General features: G+C 35.7%; 2 protein-coding genes across 3 annotated transcripts; both read right to left on the bottom strand.

Annotated features, from left to right (window-relative positions):
• Window positions 1-192: 192 nt before the first annotated feature.
• On the bottom strand, window positions 193-8,466 carry LOC116298743 (26S proteasome non-ATPase regulatory subunit 6). Its single transcript, XM_031707286.2, has 7 exons — window positions 8,293-8,466; window positions 6,712-6,917; window positions 5,402-5,547; window positions 4,201-4,529; window positions 2,524-2,692; window positions 1,950-2,027; window positions 193-1,077 (listed from the first exon to the last, which is right to left on the bottom strand). The coding sequence occupies exons 1-7, from the start codon at window positions 8,435-8,437 to the stop codon at window positions 981-983; spliced, it is 1,170 nt and encodes a 389-aa protein (XP_031563146.2). The 5' UTR covers window positions 8,438-8,466; the 3' UTR covers window positions 193-980.
• An 866-nt stretch (window positions 8,467-9,332) lies between these two features.
• Window positions 9,333-10,623, bottom strand: LOC116298732 (uncharacterized). 2 transcript variants are annotated; one of them, XM_031707271.2, is made up of 3 exons: window positions 10,123-10,623; window positions 9,899-10,047; window positions 9,333-9,806 (listed from the first exon to the last, which is right to left on the bottom strand). In XM_031707271.2, exons 1-3 carry the CDS (start codon window positions 10,205-10,207, stop codon window positions 9,438-9,440), a joined length of 603 nt encoding a protein of 200 aa, XP_031563131.1. In that variant the 5' UTR covers window positions 10,208-10,623; the 3' UTR covers window positions 9,333-9,437. The 2 variants fall into 2 exon arrangements, with proteins under 2 accessions (XP_031563131.1, XP_031563130.1); XM_031707270.2 differs by having other exon boundaries at window positions 9,899-10,623.
• Window positions 10,624-10,914: the final 291 nt, after the last annotated feature.

Here is a 10,914-nt window from a genome sequence, read left to right on the forward strand (position 1 = left end):
TTCGCTGCTGTCAATCAAACCTAATCAGTCGGTACCTTTCATATTTTTGACTGATCTCAGCAAAAAAACTAATTTCAGCGTGCAACACGCAGACACAGAATTCACATGTTCATGAAAATTGCAGTAATGCTTTTGCAATAGAGAGTATTTCTTTGTGTGTTGTTTTAAGAAAATGTATTTTTGAGAACAGAATTCTATAACAAATAAGACAAGTTTATTTTTACTTTACATGTTTGTTAATATTTGAAGGAAAAGGAAAAACGTAAACCAAAGCATACTACAAGTGTACAGTAAGAGACATTTAATATCAACCACAGCTACATCAAAGTCCCAGTTTAAACACTGAATTTCACATGCCAAATCTAATGCAAATGAATTCAAGCAATGATGTATGTTTTGCTCATTTGCATGATTTAGGGTTGGCACATGTGACATTCTATATTTAAACTGGACCTTAAATCACAGACAATTCACACAGTGGTAAAATACTTCCATAAGGGGATTGAAATAAGGGGCTCTCTGACTCCTGGCACTTCTTCTTGGAAGAACGTTTTGTAGACTGTTGTCTGGCTTTAATAGATCTAATTCCTCTTGATGTAATGTTTTGCCATTTCAGACCATGTGTCATTCTCTTGAGAATAAGATTATTCGTTTAAGTTGCATCCATATTCATGTGTCTTCTCATGCACGACAGTTAAATAAAGAAATGATACTCAAGGAAATGTCACTAATGGTCTGAAATGGGATATATCATATAGGACAGATAAATTACCTCTGGGTAGATCAATGGTAAAACCCCTACAATATTTTTCACAAGGAATAATGCATAAAAACAGATCCCTTGCTAAACCTATCTATCCCTTAAGAAAGTTGCATCCCTGTTTATTCCAAGTCCACAATAGTGTGATATGGATAATAGTGTAGGAATCTTCTAGCGACAGTAGCTACAGAGATAAAGGAACACAAGATACACTTTGATTCTAGATATTAATGACTCGACTGAGTTTTTGGATGCGGTTTAGAAGCAGATCTCCCTGTTTGATTGAAGCCTGGTACTGCCAGTTCTTGTAGTCTGGTCTGAAGAAAAACAAACAAAAATACAATTAATTTAACCAATACACTCAAGGAAATGGCTTGAAATGGTTTTTCAAGAGTGCGCGCACACCGTAGGGCCAATGATGTAGGCATTGTCATTGAACTTGCAAAAGGAAAATTTTGTCCTCAAAAATTTTAATATTCAAACTGAAAAAAATAAATAACTGTATGGAGAAATTTCTTCAAATTTTGCATATGGCTTTGCTTTATGTTTTCGAAAACTCAAGGGAAAATTTTTAAAGTTCTGTAAGTGGGATCTATTTCATACAAATTTTATTGATTTTTACAAATTCCCTCTCACAAAATTTTTTCTTTTTTTCGTCAAATAGAAGATCATGATACAAAGTTTAAAATAATATTCTGGTTTTTGAAAAATTCCACGGTAAATGAACATTTTTGATGGTATAACAAGGGTTCTGATGTTGTCATAGTAACATTGTACGCCATTTTTTCATGTTCACATTAATAGAACAGCAATAGAGAACAGTGATATTGAAGGTATAACATGGAAAGGTAAAGGTTGAGGCATCCCTGTAGATAAGGTGACTAAGAGTACTACTACTACCCCCCCACAGTATGGAATGCTAGTCCATCAAATTACCCCCAACATACACTCAACACTTTGTCAGACCCATTCATACATGAATAATTATTAAATAACCCTGTACTCTTAGGTACGTAAAGGTTGAGTCATCCCTATGGATAAGGTGAATAAAAGTACTACTACTACCCCCCCCCCCCCCCACAGTATGGAATGCTAGTCCATCAAATTACCCCCAACATACGCTTAACACTTTATCAGACCCATTCATACATTAATAATAATTATTAAATATTCCTGTATTCTTACATACCTATTGGTCTCGACAATACCACGAACTTTGTCAATTTTACAATGAAGCCTACCAGTAGCAATGAATCTAGATAGTTCCCTATAGGAGAGAGAGAGAGAGATAATGAATATGGTCACAATCTATTAGCCACTCGATAGTTCACAACAATCAATTCTTAAATTCCAATTTGATCATGGAATGAGGGCCACAGGTTCATTAGCCACTGGCTATTAAGTGCAACCCTCGTATAACAAGGACAATATTTAACATCATAAAATAACTGTTATTAATCTCCCATTCTGATTGGTTTGAAGCATGTGCTTTATGAGAGCACACAGCACGCGCGCACACTTTCAGTTGCATAATTCTTATCTAAGATAACGGTTATTGTAATTCATATTTAATAAAAGAGATAAAAAACTTGCTTGCTGTGCTGTGTGCAGTTATAAAGCACTTATGGATTGGCATAACACTTGAGAAGTGTCGAGAAGCACTCAGCTACATGTTGTGCTTTATAACTGCATACAGCACGCACGCGCATTTTCTATTTCTTCATGAGTACTTTATATGTATGATACCATGGGATTTTACTCACTTATCAATAAACGCTTCACTGACACCAAAGGCCTTAGCCATGTACTCTAGTGTTAGACTGCGATATGATTCCAACAGCTGTGTATAGGCTAGGATTCTCATTTCACGTACATAGTACCGGTAGTGTGGAGCCATTAACCTGTCTTGTTTTAGTAGTACTTCAACCTCAGCTGCAAAAAAATGAACCAACTTTGTCAATTTTGTACTATTCTATACATTGGATATACAACTATTTCTGATTTTCAAAAAACATTGTCATTGGGAAAGGCGATAGGCCATTCCGACATGGAAATGGTTTCATTAAACACAAAGAACATTGAATCAGACTCAACACTAAGGTCCATGTTCTTGACCAGAATAAGAAGCAGAAACACAAGTCATTCCAGCTATTCTTGGGTCTTGGAATGACCTCAGTATCTCATGTCGCTTTTCACCTATCGCTATTGCGTTGGCAATGACAATATTTTTTGAATTAGGTGCATAGAGTAACAGTTGAGATGAACCTCACTAAATTTACATAAATCTATGCCATTAAATGAGTTCATTAAAAAATAGCAGAATTAATATTTAGGGCTTAAAATAAGCCTGGTCACTATAACCATTTAATAAAGTTTTAGCTTGGTCATATGTTGGCTCAATATTACTGTTCAAAATGACCAGCAAGTCAAAGATTTGGTAGGGCAAATTCTAACTCTGGCCTGTCATTGTCCAATAACTGGGCGTTATTTTACAGTGCTAATCGAAAAATCGTGGGCACCTAGAAATATTTCAAGAATGTTTGTCGACCAATAGAAAGCATTAGTGTTATCTTAATAATAATAACGTCCTTTTTCACGAGGGTAGCACTTAATAGCCAGTGGCTAACAAACCTGTGGCCCTCATTCCATGATCGAATTAGAATTTAGGAGTTTATTTTTGTGGAGGAAGGAAAACCAGAGAACCCGGAAAAACCTTCGAAGCACAGGATAGAACCAACAAACAACTCTACTCATATACAACACCAAACCCCGCAGGACCCGAACTCAGGTCACATTGATGAGAGGTGAGCGCTCACACTGCTATGCCACCCATGCTTCCTTTTTCATTATCTTGTGGTTAGACAGTCAATTCTGATTGGTCAAAGAACAATCGAACATTCCTGGAATATTTCTAGGTACCCACGGTTTTTTGATTCGTACTGTAAGCCCTGTTGTTACAAAATTAATCCCCATGGTGAGATGTACAGTAAGAACCAATTACCTAATTATTAGCTGGGTTATATTGGCCATGCTGGGTTTTAAAGGAATTATGTTTGACTCGTGGCGGCAAGCAGTCCAATTACACAAGAAACAAATCAGATACAAAAAATAATTGAAATCTTAGACATCTTTGTCCACTTAAAGGTTATGTATGTACCATCAAGGTTATGTATGCAACCAATCAGAATTCAGAATAATAGAGCGTTTTCACTCACATGACAAGGCAGCAAACTTGGTGTACCAAACAATAGAAAATTCTGCACAGTTTTTGCACAAAAACAGAGTACAATTCCCAGAGGATAGAAAATGTATTATTTTGGTACACCAACATGGCTGTGATGTCATATGAAAACACTCAAAAAAGTTCAAGTACTGGTATTTTATTCTCAGTGAGATTATTGTAATAGTCAGTGAGATGACATATACAGTAGAAACCATACCTAATGCTTTAAAGAACTGAGCGTAATGACAATTGTAGAAAGAGAGAAGAAATTCCTTGATAACAGGCAGTTGATGCAACACCTCTAGGATCTCTGCACCATTAACCACTTTCTTCTTCAAGTCAACCCTCTCTAGAGATATGACGCTTGCCAGTACTGTCAGCGTCACAAACTTCTTGTAATCCATTAGCTCATACGAGGTGAAGGTCGATATACTCTCAAGGAAGTTGTTAGCTGCAGCTTTGAAGTCACGTATGGATAGGTAATAAATACCATGATAGACTTTCAATCTGTTTCGTCTGTCCCAATCACCTCCTTCTTCTATTAACCTGGACAAAAAAAGATTTTGGAATTATTTCTCCTGTGTTTTAGCAATATTTTTGCTTATCATGTCAATTTTAGGCAATAACAGGGTTCGAAGTTTTTTCGAGATTTGGGATTTATTTTTTGAGTGTGTTTTTCAAAGAGTTGCAATTGCATGAGACCGTAAGTAGGTGGAGTTTTAGTCGTTTGATAGTAAAATCCATAAGATCTTTATTGCTTTCTTTTACCTAAGATAAGATGGCTGCCAATTTTTTCCCCTCGATTTGCTAAATTTCCCTTAGAATTACTGATAATAAACGATCCAAAATGTTATAGAGGAGGTTTACAGGCACCTTGAGATAAAGTGGGGATTGTGCTACCTCAAGGTAGAGAATCGACTTCTATTAAGTAGCGAATCAACTTCTATTAGTACCGAATGTGCAGTAGCGAAAGTGCAAGGTAGCGAAAAGACCGTAATTCAAATTTTTCGTCATATAAAAATTTGTCATCTGATTAGCTAAAATCATTTTCTATTGTTTACTATCCAATCAAAAGTGAGAATTCCATTTGTAAGTGGCACTGTGTTGTCACTTTTCTGCACTGTATTACAATTTTTGCACTGAATTACACCTTTTGCACTGTATTGCGTTTTAACAAATACAGTAGCATATAAAATCAAGTTTGTATATCAAGGCAACAAACATGTCGTAGTTATATTCAAAGTGCCTATAATGGCAAAAAACAATTGTGTCTAGAATTACTCTTCAATATAGGACTATATAGGTGGGAAAAATCTTGTTCATTACAAGTTATTTATTATTTTATGAATTTATATTTTGTTCCTTTTTTTTTTTTTACTTTTTTTTTCTGAAAATAATAAAATAAAATAAATACTTACTCTTGTGCTTTAGCAATATTTTTGGTAATCATGTCGTTATCCAGGTAAAACAGACCAATACGAATACGGTAGAATATAATATCAAGTTTGTATCCCATGGCAACAGCTTTGTCGTAACATTTTCTGAATGCTGTTAAAGCCCCTTCCTGAAAAACAAAAAAGGGAACTTGTAAAGCAATATGTTTTTGAAAATAAATATTAGAACTTATTATGCATTTAGGGTACCTTGTTATATTGAAGGACAAATTATCAATTAGACCAGCTCAGCCATACCTCATTTCTGGCTCAATGCTACAGGGCAAAATGACCGGCAAGGCAAACATTCAAAAAATTTGACTGGATAAGTTCCAATTCTGGCAGAATATTTTATTTCTTTAAGGTGCTAATCTTACAAATCACCAATAAACGATAATTGGTTCAAAAAAGAAACTTTTCCCGTCTGAATTCTACTTCCAAAAACTGTTAAAAGCTTGTCCGCCATTTCTATGAGCAGCGATTTTGTCGTTGCATTTTAATTTATGTGTGACGTCATACGCGCAACTGGCATCCTTTTTTTTTCCACACTGACTCTACAGCATTCTCTGTAAGATGGCATGACTTGGTTTAAGGCTTGTTTTTAAATCAAAAATATTTGAAATTTGGTTGCAATTACACATTGTGAAAAGTCGCGAATTTTGAAGGGTTGCGCGTATGACGTCACTTCCTTGGAATCGCTAAAAGTTGCCAGGAACGCAATCGCTTAATGGCGGACTCAAACGGCCAAACTTTACCGGCTAAATACAACTTCTTCCCAGTCTGGTATCGAAAAAGAATTTGGACAGTAAGCTATATTACATATCTAGTTTTATATGGTACAATTTCCAGGGATGGTGTCATTTTTGTAAGACTAGCACTTATAGAAAATATTACATGGGCACGCGGAGATACGAATTTTATCTTCGAGTGTTGAAAAGATCTCTCACGAGTGAGCGCAGCGAAGCGCCCATGTAATATTCTGTTTATTATATAATTATCCATAAAATCAACTTAACAAGCTTTTTATTATCAAAAAAAGTTTTTATTTATAAACTAAACTATCAGTTTTTTGAAAAGGAGAAATATAGGTATTTTATGGATAATTATATGATAATAATATTCATTTATTTTCTGATCATTATTAACTGGTCATTATTTGCTATCCATTATTTTGAGCCCTGATTGTAGAATTTGTACTCAAGCTGTGTAGACTAAATGATATTTTTTGCTGCCAACGTATTGAACACTTTAATATCATCACTGAAAACCAAACACAGCACTGAATATCAAACTACCTTATTTCCAATACTGCATAAATATTCTGCCTGTGCGAAGAGTTCATCCCTGACTTCTGTCTCCCCCAGATTCTCTTCTGCAAACTTCAGCTTTTCTTCCAGTTTTTTCATCTTTTCTTCATTAGCTTTTTTCATCTTTGCCAGTAATGTCTGGTCTAATGACCATTTCAGTTCACTGCAAAGTTCTTCATAAAATGGTGCCATATCTATTGTAACAAAAACCAAAAAAAAACAAAAGTTGGGAATCCAAATATAGTTTACATACAAAAATAATTGTATCAAATCTTAATGATGCCATTGAAAATACCTAGGTTATGATAACTGTATTGTGTGTGTGAGAGTAAACACGTCTTGCAACACAAACAAATACAGTACAATAGAAAAATGCCACACGTAGCTAACTGGTAGATACTTTTATGTCAAATTACTTGCACTGAATTGGCTTCCCTGTGCCCTTACCAATATATAACCTTCAACTAGAATTAGTATACTCGCTCTAACTGCTAAATCTAACTGGTAAGATGAGCTATCGAAGTAATCTTTTTCATCCAACTTCTAATTTGTTTAGTACTGTGTTATTTTGTTAAGTTTTGAAGTGAATTCAGTTATAAGTTGTCTGAACTTCAAGAGTTCACGAAAGACGACTTTAACTTCGATGGAGTCAACTAATTCAAATACAGCGTTAAAAGGTCTGTCTACTTATACAGCACTTTCTCTGTGGAGAATATAGTCCTCTAGGAAGAAAAGCTGGGCTTTTGCAGAATCCTTTCCAATGAAGTCATTGGGTCATAAAATAAATTAACCCCTTCTGGCTCATTAGAATATTGGCTGATAATGTCTTGGATGAGAAATTGTACTTAAAATATCACATACATGTACTGTATGCCCTCAAAGATTTGTTTCTTGGCCAATTTGTTCTTATTTCAGACCAGTTCAGACCAAAATATCCTATGTGTCACTTGTGTTTTTCTGTGTTCACACAAGCCTTTAGGCAAGTGTGTATATAAAGAAAATACGAGCAACCAATGGGATATCTCATCCTTTCTTCCCATCATGTGCCATGCCATGGGAAAGCATTGTATAACTATTTTATTACACACTTTAGAAAATAACTAAGAGTACAGTGCATGATCAGAAGATATAGTGGAATACTGACGAATATACAACAGCTTTCCTCCATTCTGATTGGCTATGGTTTCAATGCCATGGTATATAAAACGTGGTATACCACTTAACAAAACTATTCCAGTATAACTTAGACAGAGATAAATTAAAAAACAAAACAAATTAATTTAATTTAGCACTGATTTTAGTAAAATACAAAATTTTTTAAAATACAAAATTTACAACAGGTTTTGATCTGACTACAGTATGATAACAAATTTGTGAGGGGTTCAACCTAGAAATCTGCGTCAAAAGGTTTTAAATATCAAAGATAAACTTTAAGGTACTTAAATATACTGCTTAGATCCAGAACAGCCAATAAAGCTTCGCGTAGAGTAGAGTAATAGTGTAAAAAGCTCTTGCAATGATGGCAGCCATATTGGACAGCCGGCATCGTGACACAGCACTTCTTCTTACCTTTCTCTTTTACCGCGTCCATGATGTTTTTCTTTGCTTGTTCTTTGTTATTTCCATCAGGATTGGTTATAATAAACTTCCACTGTGCTATATTATGGTTAGGATTGTTAGGAAGGCCTTCTTCTTCGAGATTTTCGACAGGCATTTTGACAAAGACTTGCTTTTTTACTTTTCACAAAATTAGAAAATGACATGTAACCTCGCCTCGCTTATCGACACAGGGAGCCCATTCCAACACACAGGAATCCCAAACGAACCTAGTCTCAGATTTCCGGCGGTTAAGTGGAAATCTGTTTCTTTATATATTCTTACTTAAATCTTTATATTACGAGGATAACATGATTAACTTCTCATTTTCTAGCTTAGTGCCTTCAAGGTAGTCACTCTTTCTAAAATCGAACATTGCCACATTGATAACACTTGGATGAAAATCGATAAAAATTGGAAATGACTTGAATCTTGGTCAAAATCATTTATATGGCCCCATAATCGCCAAGCAACATATTTTCTTCACAGTCAAAAGTGGCAGATAAGGATTATCAGTTTTATTTTATCTAAATTGTGAGAAAATGACCTCATTTACTCAGCCCCAATTGATATTTTCTTTTTAAAACCAAAATTCCTCAACCGGCTGCAAGTGGCTCCCAGTCTAAAATATTAGCCAATCTGGTTTTCATAGTCATTTTGACTTTCAAAATTTTGGGCGTTTTTGGCCAAAAGCCCTTAAGAAAATTGAAAACCTTCTCTGGAAACGATGGGGTTCCTGAAATCACCGAAACCACTCGAACAGGTGCATGTGTCTCAGGTACTTCAACATCAACACGAATAACCATGTAAGTTTTGAGTAAATTGGGAAATAAAGGGAGTAAATGTTAGCTATACCAAACTATTCAAATCAAGATTGTTCCACGTATTGGTGTTTTTCAACATACAACAACGTACTGTAACCCATCCGACGCAGATATGTTTTATCATAAATGATCTGCTTTTATTTTCCAAGTAAAGCAAAACAAAACAAGGCAAATAGAATCTCATGCAAAACAAATTTATTGACACAACATACAATGATTCAAATAACAATGATACAAATCACTAATGATATGAGCTAATCGAATAAATAACTAGAATCCATAGTAAGGCGATATCTAATCACTTCTATCGTCTGTAATTCTATAAAAACCAAGGAACTTAGCGGCAGAAACATAACAATAATCATCATCACTCTCGCAGTCTGCTTTAGCACCACCATTAATGCGCAAGAAGGGAACCATGACGATACTGTCCAGGGTCAAAGATTCTTCCAGTGGGTCACTTGGTTTGTTGACAGGACTAACACTTGTCATACATGTCGTACTGGTCCTTAGATGGTTTGTCGTCGTAGTGACAGTAGTTTGACTGGCAGGTGAAGTGGTTGCTAGGGATCCTGTAAGCATGGCTGGTATGGCGTGACGGGCTGGATTGTTACTGTTAACTGTATCACGTCTACGAACTCCAGTGCGTTTCCTGAGGTATTCCTAGACAAAACACAGAAGGCATTCAACATTTAGACAAATGAACTTAACTCTAACAATGGATGTGTTGAATAAAGTTTCTCCCGTGGACTCACCTGAATTTGCTTTTTCTTTGCTTTCAAATCCACCGTCAGTTGTCGTTTGATCACTGCTCGAACTTCTGGATCGTATATTCTTCTCATATCTTGTCGTTGTTCGTCAGTGTAATACACTCGCATTCTCTTCCTTGGAGGACTTGCAAAACCTGCCAAATACATAGAATACATCGTAAGACACAATAGAATAACCCTAGTAACCCAATCATTGCTGGTCAACGTACCTTGATCAACACATGTGATCGTGTCTTGATCGTCATTCAGCCAAGGGCGCCAGAACGATGGTTCGTTTTTTATAGAAGTGTCCATAATCGAAAATATCTCAGTGTTGTGGATAGCAAGAGTAGTAGATGAGAACTGATTGCCATGGGACAAGGAAGAGAGGTTTATATACAATTACCTATGGAGAGGGGGGGTGTGGATACGTAGAACAATAGGTATTGTTAAAGTGTTAGTTAATTGTTAGTTTGATCGGTTGGCGTCGCGTCCTTGCGTTAATATTGTTTGTATTGTTTATTTGGATCGTTAACGAACAATGCAGTCAGTACGGTGTGAAGTTGTCATCATATTCTCTCAGATCGGTGGTTTGGGTAAGTTTGCGTTTCTTATCAAAGACAAGGGGTAAGTTTGGGTTTCTTATCAAAGACAGCAGGCCGTCGAGTGAAGGTGTTTTTTATAACATTCTTGTGAACATGATATCTTGTTTTTCATGTTATCGGGTCCTCCAGTCGTTAACGGACCAGGAAGTTGACTTGCTGTAACGTAGTTTGAAAAAGTTTAGACCTGTTGTCTGTGCTTTGTCACAAATCATCTCTTGTCGTCTCTACCGTGGGGCTTCCCTTCTCCATAAAAAAGTAACACGTAAGTTGAGTGTTGCATAGAAAAGTCTAAATCAATAACGAGAAATATAAAAAAAGGTTCACATCAGCTTCTAGCCGCCCCTATAGACAGCCAAACTTTGATATTGTTCAGTCTAATTGTTTCCTTAATGAGATCAAAAAATTGTTTTATTTTGT

This window comes from Actinia tenebrosa, unplaced genomic scaffold, assembly GCF_029948245.1.
Source record: "Actinia tenebrosa isolate PJP-AT-01 unplaced genomic scaffold, QUT_ActTen_1.0 PGA_scaffold3__52_contigs__length_22856419, whole genome shotgun sequence".
Classification (NCBI taxonomy): domain Eukaryota; kingdom Metazoa; phylum Cnidaria; class Anthozoa; order Actiniaria; family Actiniidae; genus Actinia; species Actinia tenebrosa.

Bases quoted from the DNA above. Each gene is read 5' to 3' on its own strand.
- LOC116298732 (XM_031707270.2), bottom strand. From the start codon at position 10,207: ATGGACACTTCTATAAAAAACGAACCATCGTTCTGGCGCCCTTGGCTG. The intron at 9,807-9,898 runs GTGAGTCCACGG...TGTTTTGTCTAG, and splicing joins CAAAGAAAAAGCAAATTCAG to GAATACCTCAGGAAACGCAC.
- LOC116298743 (XM_031707286.2), bottom strand. From the start codon at position 8,437: ATGCCTGTCGAAAATCTCGAAGAAGAAGGCCTTCCTAACAATCCTAAC. The intron at 6,918-8,292 runs GTAAGAAGAAGT...TTGTTACAATAG, and splicing joins GGACGCGGTAAAAGAGAAAG to ATATGGCACCATTTTATGAA. The intron at 4,530-5,401 runs GTAAGTATTTAT...TTTTTTGTCCAG, and splicing joins AATATTGCTAAAGCACAAGA to GTTAATAGAAGAAGGAGGTG.